Source organism: Hemitrygon akajei, chromosome 30, assembly GCF_048418815.1.
Source record: "Hemitrygon akajei chromosome 30, sHemAka1.3, whole genome shotgun sequence".
Classification (NCBI taxonomy): Eukaryota; Metazoa; Chordata; class Chondrichthyes; order Myliobatiformes; family Dasyatidae; genus Hemitrygon; species Hemitrygon akajei.
This window is the reverse complement of record NC_133153.1, coordinates 27501859-27520907: the sequence shown is the minus strand read 5'-3', so window position 1 is coordinate 27520907 and position 19049 is coordinate 27501859. Positions and strand designations below refer to the sequence as shown.

Here is a 19049-nt window from a genome sequence, read left to right as displayed (position 1 = left end):
CCTCATCTAAGAAAAGATGTACTAGCATTGGAAAGGGTCAAGAGGAGGTTCACGAGAATAATCCCAGGAATGAAAGTGTTAACATATGAGGAGTGTTTGATGGCTCTGGGTCTGTACTCAATGGAGTTAGAAGAATGAAGGAGGATCTCATTGAAACCTATCAAATATTGAAAAGCCTACCTAGAGTGGACATGGAGAGGATGTTTCCTATAGTGGAGGACCAGAGGGCAGTCTCAGAATAAGATGTCCCTTTAGAACACTGATGAGGATGAACTTCTTGAGCCAGAGGGTGGTGAATCTGCAGAACTCATTGCCACAGACTGCTGTGGAGGCCAAGTCATTGGATATATTTAAAGTGGAGGCTAATGGGTTCTTGATCAGTAAGTTGTCAAAGGTTATGGGCAGAAGGCTGGAGAATGGGGTTGAGAGGGATAATACATCAGCCATGATTGGATAGTAGAGCAGAGACTATGGGCTAAGTGACCTAATTCTGCTCCATGTCTTGTGGTCTGATGATCTTATATAGTACCCTTGCTGTTAAAGTCCCAGAGACAAGGAATATAGCAGCTGTGTATAATACGTCTTTTGCCCTAGATGACCAATAAGTTAAATTGAGCTAAACTTCAAAGGAGCAGATGAAAATACTGGACATTTTGTTCACACACTACCATCTTTGTAATCATAAGATGCTGCAATTTAATAGTGTTGTTGACTAATCACAGTACAGTAATCAATCTCAAATAATAAGCTATAACAGTTCCAGACACTAGGAAAAACTCCAGTGCTGGAACCCTTTGAGAACATCATATCCAAAGTCACCTATTGTTAATCAAGCTTATTATCTTTCTTTCACCAAAATATCAAAACATCTATAATAAATACAGTACATGAACAATACCCTATGCGATTGGAAGTTTGTTGCTGAAATGATACTATATATCCCATTAAAATACGGGATAAATGTTACAATTCTGGCACAAATCTTAAGGATTACAAAAAAAGATGCACAAGCAGAATTAATCTGAAAGGTTGTAATTTCCAGATTTCCAATGCAACTTGAAATTAGGTACATCTTAGAAAATCAATAATAGAAACATAGAAAACCTACAGCACAATACAGGCCCTTCAGCCCACAAAGCTGTGCTGAACATGTCCTTACCTGAGAAATTACCTAGGGTTACACATAGCCCTCTATTTTTCTGAGCTCCATATACTGTCCAGGAGTCTCTGAAAAGACCCTATCATATCCGCCTCCACCACCGTCGTCAGCAGCCCATTCCACGCACTCACCACTCTGCGTAAAAAAACTTATCCCTGACATCTCCTCTGAACCTACTTCCAAGCACCTTAAAACTGTGCCCTCTCATGCGATTTCAGCCCTGGGAAAAAGCCTCTGACTATCCACACAATCAATGCCTCTCATCATCTTATACACCTCTATAAGGTCACCTCTCATCCTCCATCACTCCAAGGAAAAAAGGCCAAGCTCACTCAACCTATTCTCATAAGGCATGCTCCCCAATTCAGACAACATCCTTGTAAATCTCCTCTTCACCCTTTCTATGGTTTCCACATCCTTCCTACAGTGAGGCAACCAGAACTGAGCACAATACTCCAAGTGGGGTCTGACCAGGGTCCTATATAGCTGCAATATTACCTCTCGGCTCCTAAACTCAATCCCACGATTGATGAAGGCCAATGCACCGTATGCTTCCTTAACCACAGAGTCAACCGGCAAAGCAACTTTGAGTGACCTATGGACTCAGACCCCAAGATCCCTTTGATCCTCCACACTCCCAAGAGTCTTACCATTAATACTATATTCTGCCATCATATTTGACCTACCAAAATGAACCACATCACACTTAACTGGGTTGAACTCCATCTGTCACTTCTTAGCCCATTTTTGCTTTCTATCAATGTCCCGCTGTAACCTCTGACAACCCTCCACACTATCCACAACACCTCCAACCTTTGTGTCATCAGCAAATTTACTAACCCATCCCTCCACCTCCTCATCTAGGTCATTTATAAAAATCACAAACAGTAGGGGTCCCAGAACAGATCCCTGAGGCACACCACTGGTTACCGACCTCCATGCAGAATATGACCCATCTACAACCACTCTTTGCCTTCTGTGGGCAAGCAAGTTATGGATCTACAAAGCAATTTCCCCTTAGATCCCATGCCTTCTTTCTTTCTCAATAAGCCTTGCATGGGGTGCCTTGTCAAATGCCTTGCTGAAATCCATATACACTACACCTACTGTTCTACCATCATCAATGTGTTTAGTCACATCCTCAAAAAATTCAATCAGGCTCATAAAACATGACCTGCCTTTCACAAAGCCATGCTGACTATTCTTAATCAATAATGAACCATAAGAAAAAAGAGAATGGGTAATATCTGGGATGTCCTTTAAAGAATGAAAAATATATACTACCGTACTTCTGTGAACTACAACCTATTCCTTTTAACATTAGGATAAAATTCAAACTATTTAGATCTCTTTAGTCACTACTATAAATCCCCATGTTATTTTAACTGCTTTACAGTCATAGAGTCACAGTCACACAGCACTGAAACCTGAAACTTCAGCCCACCAAATCTGCACCAGTGATCAAGTCCCCATTTACACTACTCCTTCAATAATCCTGTTGTTCTCCCCACAAGTTGTATTCAAATAACTACATAATTGAAATTAAGTCTAATGCAAATGTAATTTGGATTGATAGCTATGATACAGTTGGTCAACTAGTTCTGCAGTAATCATCTGCTGATCACATGTGGAAGTATGATCTTGACAATTCACAATGCCAAATTAACCTACCTTCTTATCTCCCTCTGTATAAAGCCTTACAAGCCCCACAGCATTGCAGACTGTGTGTGTTCTAAGTATGTAAACCTCTCTAACAAACTCCTGGAACCTGGATCAATTGTTGAACAACAATGTTTTTTAAGTCCCTACATAAAAGTTGGCTCAATAGTGATTTTGTCTGCTACCTAATATGACATATGGAATGAAATTTTTGAATCTTTTCATTTTATTTTTATGAGATACAGCATGGAATAGGCACTTCTGGCCCTTTGATTCATGCTGCTCAGCAATCTCCTGATTCAATCCTAGCCTAATCACAATTTACAATGCCAAATTAACCTACCAACTGTTACATCTTTGGAGTGCGGAAGGAAACCAAAGCAGCCAGAGGAAACCCACGTGGTCAAGGGGAACCATACAAACTCCTTACAGGCAGCATCAGGAACTGAACCTAGGTTACTGATACTGTAAAGCATTGCGCTAACTGCTATGCTACCAAATGTGTCAATTGTCTCATGCACTACCAAAGATTCAGGTAAGGTAAACATAGAATGTCTTCAAATGGCTATTTTTAAGAGACATAGAAAGCAAATAGCTGTTCAAACTGGATTGAGTAGCTAATACAATAAATTTAGACTTCACCAATTTAAGTACTGAGGAGGGTGCTCTAATATCTCAATGCAATAGAGTGTATATCCAAATGAATTTAAAAGCATGGTTGGTTAGAATGTATGTAAAATCATGTACCTGATTTACAGGAAGGATTTGTAGTTCAAATTGATTCAAATCAATGAGAATTAATAGTGTACTTTTTACATGCAAGAAATTCAAGCTATGGATTATAAAGTTTCTCACTGAATTTGAAGTCTTTGGCAATTACAGATACAATCATCCTGATGAATTAAGTGAATTCTGATACAAATTTATTGCTGACAAAGTCCAAGGAAAATAGTATCATGCTTGGAGCCTGGTTAAGTATAAAAGATCAATGATATGCCATTGCAAATAGTGTCTTTGATATTATAATTGCTTCCTATGTGAGGATATAATTATTAATCACTGATGTAAGCCTACAATCCAAAGAAAGGGCTTTATTTCATTTGTACCAGAAACAACAATTAAGGATGTTTTTTAACAAAAGATTCTCTAATCTATATTGATCACATTGACATGTTCCAGTAACCTCAAATGCAAGCATTTTGGAAAGGGTGCTCTAAATAACAAGTTTCCCAAACAAACTTCAGCAAACCGGAAGAGGCAGCATGGAACATTTCAGTAGCATTTCTGTTGATTTTCCAAAAATATAGCAGTACGTCTGTAGAAGTTCAATTGTTGAAGATTTAACTTTTGTACATTCAATGTTCATTTTACGGGTTTCTGCTGTAATTGGAGCACTATATAACCCACTATCTTTTTATATGAATGTTGTACAATTAGCTAAATCTGCCACTACTTAATGTTATTACAGGAGTTCTGTCAATGATAGCTTATATAAAATGAAGGCAAATAATTACTGTAATATTATATTCATTAAAAGTAGTAAAGCAGTCAAAAGTTGATTTGCATGCAGAGTTTGAAAAGTAATGTAGTGCAAGGAACAAAAATTAGACATGGATTTCTGCAGTGGTGTCCCTATTGAAAGGACGATCCCTCTTTTGAGAGAATCTAGAACTAGGGAATCACCACTTAAAAATATAGGGTTGTCCATTTAAAAGTAGAGTCATTGCAGAATTTCTTCTTTCAGTGGATACAAGTTACTTTAACTGGTTCAAAGCACAGTGGAAGCCGTCTTTGAATATTTTTAAGACAGAGGTTTACTCATCACTGCATTGAACTGAGGCTGTGGCTTGCACCTGTCACAGTGTGGACTCACTTTCATGAACTTCAGTTCTGAATGCTAGTTGCTTACTTTAATTGTTTGCATGATTTGTTTTTCTCTCTGCACATTGGGCGTTTGACAGCCTTCTTTTGTTTAAATGGATTCTACTGGGTTTCTTAGCTTTATAACTGCTTGCAAGGAGATGAATCTCAAGGTTGTATAAAGCTGACAATAAATGTATTTTGAACTATATTCTTGAGAAGCAGGAGATGAAAGGTTACATACAGGGAGTATATGGAAATGAGATGAGATTACAATAAGTCAGCCATGATCTTATTGAATTGCAGACCTGGTTCAAAGAGCTGATTTGCTTACTTCTGCTCTTAAATATTTTGTTTGCATCCTTGACTCCAATGTACTGCGGAGGAGATAACTGGTGTTCAGGAAGGAGCTGAATTTGAACATCATTGGAGCTGCACTCAGCCAGGCATTACCATCATATTCTTAAATTGCACTTTACAGATGCTGGAGAAACATTAAGGATTCATGAAGTGAATCACTTACAATTGGATTCCCATCTTCTGATTTGCTCCTGTTACCACAGTATTGATGTGGTTAGTACAGTTACATTTCCAAGATGCTAATACAAAGGAGACTCTGTATTAATAATATCACTGGATGTCCAACTGAGTGGCTAGCCTCTCTCTTGTTGAAGATGGCTACAGACAGGCAAGCTATATTGGCCATACTTGTATGCTGTCCCCAGTACATTCTTGGATTGTGTTGGTTGTTGACACAAACAGTGCATTTCAGTGTATGTTTTGACGTATATGTGACAAATACAGCTAATATTATCTTTAAGTTTCCTGTGAAATTATTGGCAAATATTTCCATTTACTACCTTAAAATAGACATAAGGTCATAATTTTGTCCTTTCAACTTAGGAACCATCTGTGCAAGATTCAGTTGCTGACTAGTCAAGCCATTTTGGCTGGTTGGTGGGGGTGGTAAATGAGATGGAAGGGTTGGTACATGTTCTCAACTATTTTGGCAAGTAGTGTTTATTTTTGGTCACAGCAGCCCAAGCATAATGGAGGAGAGAAATGAATACCACATACCCCTACAAGGGAATTTCAATTAATTTATTTAAGCCTACTCTACATCCCATCCCAATTGTGTCTTTGTTTATGCACAATGACAAACTTGATTTCAAATTACCAATTTAACTTGCTTGAAGAAATAATAAGGAATTGACCAAGGAACAATTAATGGCTTACCATAATACTGCCAAAACCAAAGTTTCCATGTAAATTATCTTCATTGGAACCACGGTCAAAGCACAGTGCTTCATTTGTCTTGCAAGTAGAATCTGGAAGGATTGCATTGCTGAAGCAAATTGGATCATTTGCCCACTTGTGGTGAACAGAACCATTCCAGGCAGGCTTTAAAAAAAAACACAGAAAAACAATTAATCAAAAATTAACTAAGGAGAAAAATATATGAACATATTCCCAAAATAGAAGTGTGAAACAAACGTCTGGAACAGAGCCCATTTAAGCACCTATTATCATCAACAATATTATGACAAAAGCATCTAAAAAGCTTTTATTCAATTGATTCCACATATTAGCTTCTCAAATCAACTGTTCATATGAAATGGGAGATAAGTAAAGCAAGAAGAATGAAAATAATTAATTTTCCACACAGGACCCTTCCTCCTTTACTATAAAATTAAGTGTCATCTCTTACAATGCCAAAACAGAAGTTGAACCTTGATCTCTGAATCCCACAATATTCATAAGATCATTTAAAGAGACAGAAAATACCTTTAATTTAATCTGAATGTCATCATCCGGAACACTGGAATCCATAAAGATTTGCGCTTCAGTGAGTTTAGTTATCTCAGTATGTGGCAGAGATAGATCTTCACCCAGAGTAGACATTAGTGTTTCAAGCTCATGTGCATGGGGAAGGGCAACATTATGAGCTAAAGAGGCTTTCCTTGTCCTGCGATAGTGTGAATGTTCACTTGTTGGGTGGGAATTCGGGCCCAACTCTCTGCCAATGACAAAATATCCAACATTATTCATTTACAGCTTACCAGCATCAATCAAAGAGGAAAACTAACTGCTAGAAGGTAACTTAATTATATTATGCTCAGACACATCCTTCTTTCCCCAATGGGACACCAGTTATAATAAAACAAACCCATAAAGATGTTTAACTTTTAAATTTCATAAATACTAAAAAGTGGCATACTACAGTCAAATCTTTATGTGCTATCCTAGAGTAGTACACCTAGGTTAGTAAAAATGGAAAGGATGCAAAAACCTAAACAAGGGAGAAACAGAAACTCATCCTAGGCTGCCCTTATAATCTCCCCATGCTTATTCCATATTAGTCAAAAACCAGCTTAAGAACGTGTTGCCTTCCATATTTCTCGGTCATTTCTAACACACTAGTTGACAGACTTTGATTGAGAGTACCAAAAAAAAAAGCAATTACATTCATAATAATATTCATGGAGAAAGTTTATGAGAGAAAAAAAGAAGGAATTTCTACCAGTATTTCAGATTTTCTCACACATTTAGCAATGCAATGTTTTACAGAAATGGTCTTATTAGTGGAATAAGGGAGGGGTAGCACCTCAGGTGAAGGGGTCTGTTGTGTCTATTCTGGGGTAACTCACTCACCTTTGGTCCCCACCAGAAATTCAGCTCTCATCTGTGGCACCAAGTTGCTATTTGCATGGAATAGTGGCCACACCCTAGTACATCCCTTTGACAGGTGGGCTTAAACCAGACGAGAGTAGTCAGCAGGCCTCATACCCCAGTGTGACAGGAATGTGTCTGTCCTAGTACGCGAAGTCAGCTCGGGTGGACTGGGTGGATGAGATCTACAGTGAGATCAAACAGCCAGGAAGGTGGTTCTGCAATGCTCCATGGAGAGTGAAGGGCATGACAAGGCACAGAAGAAGTCATGGTCATCCACTGCAACCAAGGAAGATCCCTAGTTGTGACTATTTATACCACTGGACTCAGACTTCTGAGGTTGAGAGAGTGGAAATGCCCTGGTGCATTGGTTTTTCCACTTTAAAATCTCTCCCACACAGGTTTCCTGTCATTGTTGGATTTGATGGACAACCAACCACAACAACAACAAAAGTGGAATAAAAATTTTCCGGCATTTCGGTTCCCAAGTGAAATGTGTCTCAACAGTGCATCTAATTTCAGATGCACAGCGCAATACGATTCAGAATTAAAATTATGCTTTCATTCAGAAGCCACCAGAATGACACAGGAAAGAGGCTTGCTATTCTGTGACTGAAATTGTACTGGAGTCAGGTAGAGTTCGGTTGGATGAGTGAGGGGTGGCATACGGAGTTTGGGAATGGAGAGATTTTTTTTCTCCGCTATTTGTAGCAAAATCATAAACTTGGTTTTATACTCACGTTTATAATGTGCTATAAATAGAGAAGAAAAGGAAACCTTCTCCAATAATGGAGCAGTCGGTCTACAGCATTATATCTGACCTGCGTGCTTGATATTGATCTGCAAGCAAAACGCAGGAAACTTCATTTATATTCCCCAGGACCGAGATCATGCATCGTAATGAGCATTTACATTGATTGCTTAAAAATATTAGGAAAATATATCACAAATTTTTTATTTCAATATTTTAAATATATAGTCACACAGCAATATCAGAAAGGTGAAAGCTGTCAGATATACAGTTCTTCCCCTTTTTGTTTTGAACAAGGCCCACACAAAAAATGTTTCTAATTAATCACCTCATTCACACTATCACTGTCAGAGGAATTATCAACCAATGCATATTTAACACAACCAGAACACGTTACTATAGACTGGTTATCCAAACTGAATAAAGTACAAATAAATTAGGCTTGATTAAGCTCTCTACCTTCTCTTATTATTCCAGAAACTGGCACAAATGCAGAAGAGAATGCAAAGCAATCCAAGACAGACACCCACAATGATGCCCGTTACAGAATGTACATCAAGGAGGTCATGCAGTCCTGAAAACAAAAGAGAACAGTCAGTAGCCTGTCACATCTGTAACATTGATTCGCAATTATACAAATCAAGGTGTATATTATTACCCCAAGAATGTAATTAACACATAATTGACTCAAGTACTTATTGGGGTTTAAAGCATGCTTTTCTCAATTAAATTCCATGAAAGGGGCTTTGTTAGGTTTCAAATTTTCACTCATTTTATTGCAGTGTAATGTTTGGTGGAAACACAATCACTTCATCACTTAGGTAGCAGATTAATGACCTCCACTTTTAATTTGCTGAATGTTCCATCATTCATTCTGCATCGTCAGGTCAGCTTAACACATAAATAATAAAAGGAGCCCGAGCAATCATTCAGCAGTGTTTCACCAGGTGAAGGGCCACATGACATGATTAATATTCATCAGCCTAGTTCTCATTTCATTATAATACTGCCTGGCATTTCTTGGAAGGATTTTTCATTTATAACAGCATTTTAAGGTGATATAATGGCATGGGATTTCCTCCCCGTGCCTCAAGAGAATTGGGCTAAACTGAAGCTTTCTTCATTCAACATTTTCACGAGTAAACAGTCTTTATGGAGTGATTAGCATCCATACTGCTCTAATATTATACTAAAGTGGAAAATTCACTGAATCAAAGCCAAGTTGCTACATAAAATGGATAGAAAAATAGTCTTTAAAAATCCAGTATTTTTTCCAATCAAGTACTTCAGCTAAGCAGGAATTTAATGAATGGTAAGACAGATACAAAATGTACTTTGGAATGTTTCAATTGGCACCAAAAGGATAAATGCTGGAGACTGCCTGGAATAATGGTGAAGAGGTTTTGAATGACCCTTGGTTAAGATATTAAAATGTGATGAATGCGCAAAGAATGCATCTTAATAAGGAGTCAATGCCTTTGGGAGATTAGCTGAAGAGGAACATTATAAAAAAATAGAAATATCAAAGCCTTAATTTAAATTTGGGGATTAATCATGGTGAGTCACAGATATCTCTGGTTGATGTATCGAAAGGGTAATTTATGAGCTATGTTTTCTCCCTTTTACAGTCACAGGAATTTAACACCTAATTAATGAATTTATTACACATTATGATACTTCAGAGCAAAACTGTGGTACATCTTAAATAGATCCATTTGATTTAATTTTTCCTTAATTTACATTCACAGAATGCTTGATAGTATACAGGCAACTCTGGCTATACGGATGGCAGTGGTTACATTCTGAGGAAACGGGGTGTATCATGATCATCCATAATGCAAAGCCATGTCAGCTGTGCATTTGTCAAGAAGCACGGTTTGGAAAAACATTGTATTTATTTAATTAATTTATTTTTCACATCAATTCCATGATAGCAAATTCATTCTGAATCTTAAATTTTTGAGTAGTTATTTGTGAATTCTGCAAGGGTGAATGTCCGTTACCTGAACAGCATAATGCAGAGGTTGCCTGCTTATCAAATGTAAAATGTCAACATTTGTGATTTAATGTTCGACATTTGGCTTATTATTAACATGTTAGCTGTGTTTTAACACATATGTAGTAATACCAAGTAAATTAGTTATCAAAATTTACCTAATATTCGTTTAGCTAGAGTTTGCACATCTTTTGCTGTGGAGAATGGTCCTGCTCCTACAATCGTCTTTGCACCCATCTTGAAGAAGTACCGAGTGTTGCTTTCTAGTCCCTTAACATCAGTGCTGAAAATGTTCCCTAAATACGACAAAAATTATCATTTAGCCAACATGCTAAACCCAATCAACATAGTATTTCTGATTTACTGTAAGTATATAATTTGGAGGCAAAACATGATTTGGTAACATATGAAATAATCCTTATTAGAACTTGAACAAACACCCCATCCAATATTAACAGCTCTTTTTGTATACTAATTCAGCCTAAATATTTCTGAGTCTTCAAGTATGATGATGCAAATAAAGTTTCATTCTGTGTTCATGCAGCTAATATGCATCTCTGTGGTCTAACATGACACTGGATGTGGAATTAACTCTATGGAAAGGTTATCTTGATATGGTGCTGAATTATTTCAGGGCTGTGCATCCAATTAGCAATTAAAGTTTATTATCGCAGAAATGCACTTTTGCCTACATCAAATCTAACATTGTGGAAAGTGAAGGCAAAATCAATTGTTTCATCCCACAGGAAGTCAAGTCAAACAGTATGTGCTTTTTATTCTTTTACTTACCGGGGTGATTGATAAGTTTGTGGCCTACAGTGGAAGGAGTCTCTGTAAGAAAACCTAGCACATTTATTTTGCAACATAGTCCCCTCCTACATTTACACACTTAGTCCAGCGGTCATGGAGCATATGGATCTTGGACCTCCAGAAAGGGTAACTCACCTCCCCCTGTACCTTAGGCCACGAACTTATCAATCACACCAATGAGTTATTAACTGATGAAGTTATTAACTTCAAACTTTCTGCATAATCACTCAAAGAGTTGAACTGCATGGGCATGCAACAAGAGCTGTATAACTATCTCCTACTACCTTAGGCCATGAACTTATCAATCACCTCTGCTGTGGACACTTCCTGGAGGTCCAAGATCCGTATGCTCCACGACCGCTGGACTAAGTGTGTAAGTGTAGGAAGGGACTATGTTGAAAAATAAATGTGCTAGTTTTTCTAAAATTGATTCCTTCTACTTTAGGTCACAAACTTATCAATCACCCCTCATATCTTCATAAACAACCCTTGACACTTGTATCACTTTTGTTTCTCTTTTCATTCATATTTAGCTGCAACCATTCTCTTTATCAACAATTGATTTACCCTCATACTTCCCTTCTGATCCATTAAAATCCTTTTGAATGTTCTACTTTACTGATATAATTAAATTTGAATTATGTACTGTATTGAAATTTCCTTTTACTTAACTTCCTTTCATTGAACACTGGAAATTGCAATGCAAAGGGGAAGACATTAAAAATACAAAAAGGGGGCCTGGGAACGCAACATTAATTTTGTTATCCATATTTAAAGAAATTTATGGCACAAGAACAAACAATTTTTAAATCACACAACTGAACAAACTGAAATGGAGATGTTTCAAGATTTTTGGTCCATTAAATTCCAAGGACGAGGGATTTCAGCAACAAGGCTAGACTAACAGATCTGTGCTTGTTCTCTTTCACAAAAAGATTTGAGAAGAGATTTGATAGACTTGTAAAAGATTATGACGGAATGAAGGGAAGATCATGACAGAATTAAGGTAAATGTGTAGAAACTATTCCAATGAAAGCTTGTTCAAGGTCAAGGCAATAAACTGATGGACAAAAAATAAAATGGAGAAGTGGGTAAATAACTGCCTATCCTGCAGTGGGTAGTTATTTTCTTGAATTCATTGTTTGTAATGATGATCAAAACAAAGTCTTTCAGGAATTTCAATAGGAAATGGCACTTAAGGGAAAATCATTTCCATGGTCTCTAGGAAAACGCAGAGCAAGTGTGGGACTATGGATAATTACACCAGAGAATATTGGTGTGGACCACAAGTTGAATGGATTTCTTATGCGCTAAAGCATCCCAAGACAATTTACAAATGTGACATAAAATGCTTTTTACATTAGGAGCACTTTAATAAAATTACTTAGAGATATTACTCAATGACAAGAAATGTTTGACACCAAAATATTAACTGAATAAATCACCAAACTTTGGAGGTAGGAATAAGGCTTGAAGAAATTTCGCAGAATACCAATATAATTTCTGCTGTAGGGTTTGATGATAGCTTAGTTCACTCCTGAGAGATGAGGGTACAAGTTCAAACCCCAGATATTAACATGTTACAGTTTCTAAGATAAAGAATTAATGAAGCTGAAGTGCCTAACAGATGCTTTATCTTTCTGGCTAAGATCCTACAGCACCATTTGAAGTAAGAGTCTGGGGTTCTACTGATCTGATCAACAATTATCTTCAACGACATCTACAGAGCTGCTTGCCTGGGTTTGAAATTTTTTGTTTAAACCAACAAAAACAGAAAAACTGTCCTTGAAGACCCACTTGGAAAAATCATTTGCTTTTTTAAAATAATTGTGACATCAATAAATAATAAATATGCAGGTAAATGTGAAGTGATGCATTTTAGAAATTTACATTATAGCATAACATACTCAGTGCTTGAGAGGCTCTGAGGAGTGTTGCTGACAAAAGAAACTTGGAAGTACATTTACATAGTTTGCCTGAAGTGACAACAAGGTAGACAAGGTGGTGAAGAAGACATATGGCATGCTTGCCTTAATCAGACAGGTCACGGAGTACAGAAATCGAGACTGTACAAAATGTTAGTGAGACTGCAATTGGAATATTCTGTGCAATTCTGGTCACCATACTATAAGAAGAATGTGATTAAGTTAGAGTGGTGCAGAAAAACTTCACAAGGATTTTGCTGGGACTGGATGTCTTGAGTTATAAAGAAATGCTGGATGGGGTAGGGCTATTTACCTGAATGAAGGAGGCCAAGGGCTAACCTTAGAACAGGAGTTTCCAGCCTTTTTTATGCCATGGACCAATACCAGTAAACAAGGGGTCCGTGGACTTCAGATTGTGAACCCCTGCCTTAGAGAGATTTATAAAAATCTTTAGGGCATAGACAAGGTAGATTGATAAGGGTATTTTTCCCAGGATAGGAGGAACCTGAAATTTGAGGACCTAGGCTTAAAGTTAAAACAAAAGATTTAAAAGGGACATGAGGAAAAGGTTTTTCCACACTAAGGATGGTGGGCATAAGGAACAAGCTGCCAAAGTAGCAGAGGTGGGTACAATTACAATGTTTAAATGTTATTTGGACTGGTACATTGACAGGAAAGATTTAGGGTGATATGGGCCAAATGGAACTGACTCAGAAATGGAGGAGTTGGGTAGAAGGGGTTATTTCCTGCTTTAATATTCAATGACTCTAATTCATATTTTGCTTTCAAACTGTTGCACATGGCCTATCTAATTTTCTGAAGTCATTGATTTAACAGTGAATAAAAATCTGAAGAATAAGGTCGGTTGAAAAGGAGCAAACTAAACTAGGTGTGGGCAATTATGAGAAAGAAATTTAAAATTTTGATGAATTTGTTCAGCTTTATGGAATTCATTGCAAGGTCCACCTAGCAAATATTGTGTGCAATCTCCATTATTCTAGCAAACAGCCAACAAGGAAATAAGGTCAACATTGTGATGATTTTCAATACTATATCTATTTCCTGGGAAAATGCAAAGGTGGCTAGCATTAACTACTATGCACATTTGAATAAAGCACCAGCATGAATGATGATACCTATTGCCACTTAAAAACAGAATAAGCCAGTTTTTTATACTGTGACCTACAAGATCAGGCAGATATGTTCACTTAAAATCAAGGCAAGTAAACTTCAAGTCAGAAGCAGCTTCACAATGCTGCTTGCAGAAGCAGATATAAATGTATGAACACTGACATATTACATCGCTTGATCATTTTGTTATTTTTATTTAGATTTTTCCTTTATAACATTCAAAAGAGACTTAATATTAATGCATTTTCTTGATTCAAATTATTTAATAAGTAAAATTATATAAAAATGATATTACTGATATCTTTCAAAACAAAAACAAAGTCCTAAACTCAATCAAAAGTGAAAAAAAAAATGAAAACTTTAAAACTTAGTTAATTTTATTTGGTACCTGCAGTATGAATGTCACATTAGCACATCTATACCAAAGCATATTTACTTTTGATGAAATTCTTTTAGAATTTTGAAGCCCTTACTATCAGGAAATAATTTTGATCTTACAGGAACTCTATCTGCAACAGCAGTGATTTATTAAGAAATAACTTCTGCAGAAGCAACAAAAAAAATTTCTGCACTTCAATAATAAATGCGAACACTCTTATCTGAGTAACCAACACAAGCTATTTTCCCCTATAGAGAATAAAAATGTGAGTGAAGCAAAAACAATGAGCACAAATGCTCTTTGTGTGTCAAATTAAATAAATTCTTAACATTATCCGTAAGTTCTCCATTGCATAAGCATAATCGTTCTTTACCACTGCTAAATAAAAATACTGGATTTAGCAATCATCTTGTGTGATGGACAATTGGCAAGTTACAGAGATGCAAATCTACAAGCACTTTGACTATTTGCTTCAGTACCGACCTTCCTTGGACAGTGAATTCCAGAGGTCATCTGGTTGTGTGTAGTTGACATTATACAAAATTATGTATTCAATTATAATGCCATTTGGTTCAGTTGGAGGTTGCCATCGAACTCTGACTGAGTAGGAATTAATTGGGTTTAACTTCAAGTCAGATGGAGGGGTGGAAGGTTCTGGAAAAGAAATTAATACACACACTAGCATTTCCATGTTACTTAAAACAACTCAAAAATTTTTATTCATCATCCTTGTGCGTACCATTGTGATCTGACCAATAAATGATGACTAAAAAAACTAACATAGGACACTTTTTGTACTAACAAGGCACTTTACCATGTCTCTCTGATTGGAGGCACATTTCAACTGAGTTGATAGAACCTGACGGTAAATACCAAGGAGATCAAGGAGTAAACTAACCTCATGAGGTAGAATTCAATAGTCTCGAGCCAGTGACAATGACAAAAGTAGATACAGTACCAAGTTAGAATATGTCCCCATGCATCTGCCACCATTGTACTTCTAAGTTTGAAAGGTACCATTAAAGCTGTGTGGCATTTTGCTGCAATGCAGGTGTACTACTTCAGCCACAGAGTGGCAGAGCAGAAAGATGTTTTTAAGGTGGCAGATGCAGGGCCAACCTCCAAGAGGACCACAACCTTCTCATGGTTTGGAGGCTTGCATGCCTAAATGATCCAGAGAACTACGTTGGCTGGAGTAAGGGCTTTACACTTTGGCTCCTGGTAGGGCAGACTAAGAGTGGTCCACCGATCCTCCAGGTTCAGGGTTTCAGCTCAGGGCTGACAACTCTGACGGATAAAACAAAATTGTTATGGAAACAGTAATGAAGAATCCTGAGTCTCCACCCAGGACTTGCATGACTGACAGTAGTGAAAATCTGGGAAGCTACTGACATGATGAAGGAAACCCAGAACACTGCCAGAGATAGAGGACCTTTATACCCAGTCTAAATGCCAGTGGCATAATGTGCAGTATATAAGTGGATATAGGGCCAATCAAGAAAGCTACCTTGCCCTGAATGGTTTGGAGCTCTTGAGTGTTTTTGAACTAGCATGGAATAGCTTCTCACCATTTAAAATACAATTTTTCTGTTATTTACAACTTTCTTTCTCATCAAATGATTGCCAACTGACAATTATCTCCAAGATTCTTAATCAAGATTCTTACATTTATAATTTTAAATCACTGATAAGCACAGGATTTAGCACTAAGCCTTGCAAATTTCCAATGAAGTCAACCTCGTAAGTACTGAATAAGTGTTGGTCTTAACATTTTTACTTCCTGCCACAATTGTAAGATGGCTAAACACTTAATATAGATTATCATTCACCAGCATCTTAACAGGGCCAGCTAGACAATTGCTGTGGGTGCCAGAGCAGTTCAGGGGCCAAGTATTGTTTGGAAGCACCTGACCTTCAATTGCTCCTTTTGTCTTACTTTCATTTACAGAGCAAAAGTCTCACGTGCGATAGTGTGATCTTGGAATTCTATACCTCACAAGTGAAAATATTCAATACTGAGACTGAAACATTTTGAATACTAAGAAAAAGTGGTAGGACAAATTTTGGGAGTTTATTCAGTGGCAGTGGGTGATACGGTGGGGAGGGGGGGAATAGGGTAAAGTCTATTACTGACTTTTTTGTCTATTACAGAAGAGGGACTAAAACAAAATGAACACCATATGTCCACAGTTCCCTCAAGAAAGCAGGGCAAGTGTATAAAGTAATAATATGGAATACATTTTATTGATTAAAACACAAAATACAAATCATGTTTATATAAAGCATTTGCCATCTGTCAGAGCACGATGTATAGTTTTGGTCAGTTCATTATGGAAGGATGTAACAGCAGTAAGGAAGGTACAGAAAGGATATTAACGAGGATCTTTGTCAGAGCTGGAGAATTCTAGTCATGAAGAATGATTGGTTAGATGAAAATCGTTTTCTTTAAACAGAAGTGACTGAAAGCAGCTTTAATTAGAGATGTTTTTAAAAATGAGATCTAACAGGTGGGACAGGTATGACCCATTTTCCAAAGCTGAGAGATTAGAAACTAGAAGGATTAGAGAGAAACTGATGAAAGTTTTCACTCAGAAGATGGAGAGAATAAAACTCACTGCTGGAAGGGGTGATACAGTAGCTTTTAGATACTAAGAATAGTACTTAATACACAGTACCTACAGAGTTTTGAAAGCTGGGATTTCAGGTTATGCTGGATAGTACCTTTTGGGTTGGCATAAATATCCATGATTCTATGCAAGGCCTCTGAAACTGCAAACAGAACTGAGCACTCTGAATTTAATGAACATCTTACTTCTGACCTTACAAGGAAGGAAAGGTCATTGATCGAGCTGAAGGTGGTACACTTCTCTGAGAAATGTCTGTAGAGATGACCTAGGATAGGTTAAGTGGCTTCTAACTACGAAAGCCATCTTACTTTGTACTAGACGTGGTTCCAGCCAATATTAAATCTTCCTCATTTCTTACAGGCTTCAATTTTATCATTGGTTTCAGTCAAATAATAAAAAGTGCACTCACTGTCCTCTCACCTCCATAACTCTGCACTTTTGCCTATGCTCAGAATAAGCTACACCGAGATCTGGAGATGATTATCAGTTTCCTAATGTCTGAGAGTAGACATGGAGGGCTAGGTGAGATTTTTCTTGTGGTATAGCGACAAAATACACCATGGCAATTTGCTGCTTTATCGGGTATAGTATATGCCTGCGTTGGAATTGTACAGGAACAGCTGAGTTACATGCACAGCTGGGTTGGGAACACATCATCTTCTGTAATACTGATGGGATTTAGGGATTGATACGCACAGTTAATATTAATTCTTAATATCCCATGATGGTGGGGACTTCTGGAGTTAAGCAGAGATGGACCACTTACTCATTATTTCTCTAAATTCAAAAGTCTCCACTTTTGAATTCACATAAATCTTTAATTAGGCTGCACCTGGAGTACTGTGTGCAATTCTGATCATCATGGTGTGATCACTCGAGTTGAGGATGATGGTCTTCTAAGGTGTTGATTAGAGTGGGATTCTCTAAATGGAAGATGCCTGTGCACGACTTTGCTTAACATAGAGAGGTTGATGCATTGGCAGCCAGCACATGGTCATGGTCCTGGGGACCATTCACTGCTGCAGCCTTCTTCCACCTTCACTGCTGTTGTAATGTGTCATCATCTTCCACCAGCTCCACTCTTTGTCTGGAATCTCCTTGACCTTACTGCATGGGTGACCCTATCAGGAGCTAAGCACCAGATGGCTAAACTCCAGACTGCATTGCACTCGGGAGCCCAGGAACAACAAGGTGATGATCCTTAGGTAACTGCACCACAGAAAGAACATGGAGTCTTTGTAAAGGGTGCAGAAGAGGTTCAACCAGGATGCTGTCTGGATTAGAGGGTATGAACTGTAAGGATAGGTTGGACAAAATTGGAGCAGTTTGCTCTGAAGTACTGGAGCCTGACAGGAGGCCTGATAAATGTTTATAAAATTATGAGAGGCACAGAGAACACAGTCAGCATCCTTTTCAAAAAGTTGAAATTCCAACTACCAGAGGACATGCATTTAAGGTGAGAGAGTGAAAGTTTAAAGAAGATGCTTGGGATTTCGTGTTTTTTTTTTAACACACAGAGAGCAGAGTGCGCATGGATAGGGCTGCCAGGGATAAAGGTGGGAGCAGATACAATAGTGCTGTTTAAGAGGCTGTTCGGCTCAGTCTGCTCCTGTGCTGTATAGTTCTATGTGTATGCTGGGTTCCATCGTTGTCAAGAAGCAAATTGGTAATGGCGTCTCCTCCTCCAATCAGCAGTTTTCTAGCACTATTCAAAACTAATCTTGAGGCCCTCAAAATTTTTATCCCATTTGATGGTGTTAAGTTAGTCATGTCACTCTACAACATTCAGCCTCCTCTGTTCAGCAGATGTATGGTCCTAATCTACACTTCCTTCATGTTAGCATCACATTATTTGATATACTGCTCTACCAAAAGATGTGCAAGGTGCTCTTTCCCTCTGCTAGCCTGCAGATCACCCTTGGGCAAGATGTAGATCAACCCCCCTCCCATCCACTGATCAGGGTCACATGAAGCCATTGGATCAAGTGATGGATGGTTGTATGTGCAGCTGGTGCATATCACAAGTCCTGGTTATGCGACCACTGATGACTGGCAGAGAATCTTTTTGAAGAGCACATCTTG

General features: G+C 37.8%; 1 protein-coding gene across 2 annotated transcripts in view; it reads right to left on the bottom strand.

Annotated features, from left to right (window-relative positions):
* The window catches only part of igdcc4 (immunoglobulin superfamily, DCC subclass, member 4), a 146852-nt gene that overhangs the window by 9335 nt on the left and 118468 nt on the right, over positions 1–19049 (bottom strand). For both annotated transcript variants that reach the window (XM_073033192.1, XM_073033191.1), the window contains exons 15-19: positions 14824–14994; positions 10254–10391; positions 8559–8673; positions 6464–6695; positions 5915–6079 (exon numbers count right to left, since the gene is read on the bottom strand). In XM_073033192.1, coding sequence (XP_072889293.1) covers positions 5915–6079; positions 6464–6695; positions 8559–8673; positions 10254–10391; positions 14824–14994 — 821 coding nt within the window. The remainder of the gene's footprint in view (positions 1–5914; positions 6080–6463; positions 6696–8558; positions 8674–10253; positions 10392–14823; positions 14995–19049) is intronic.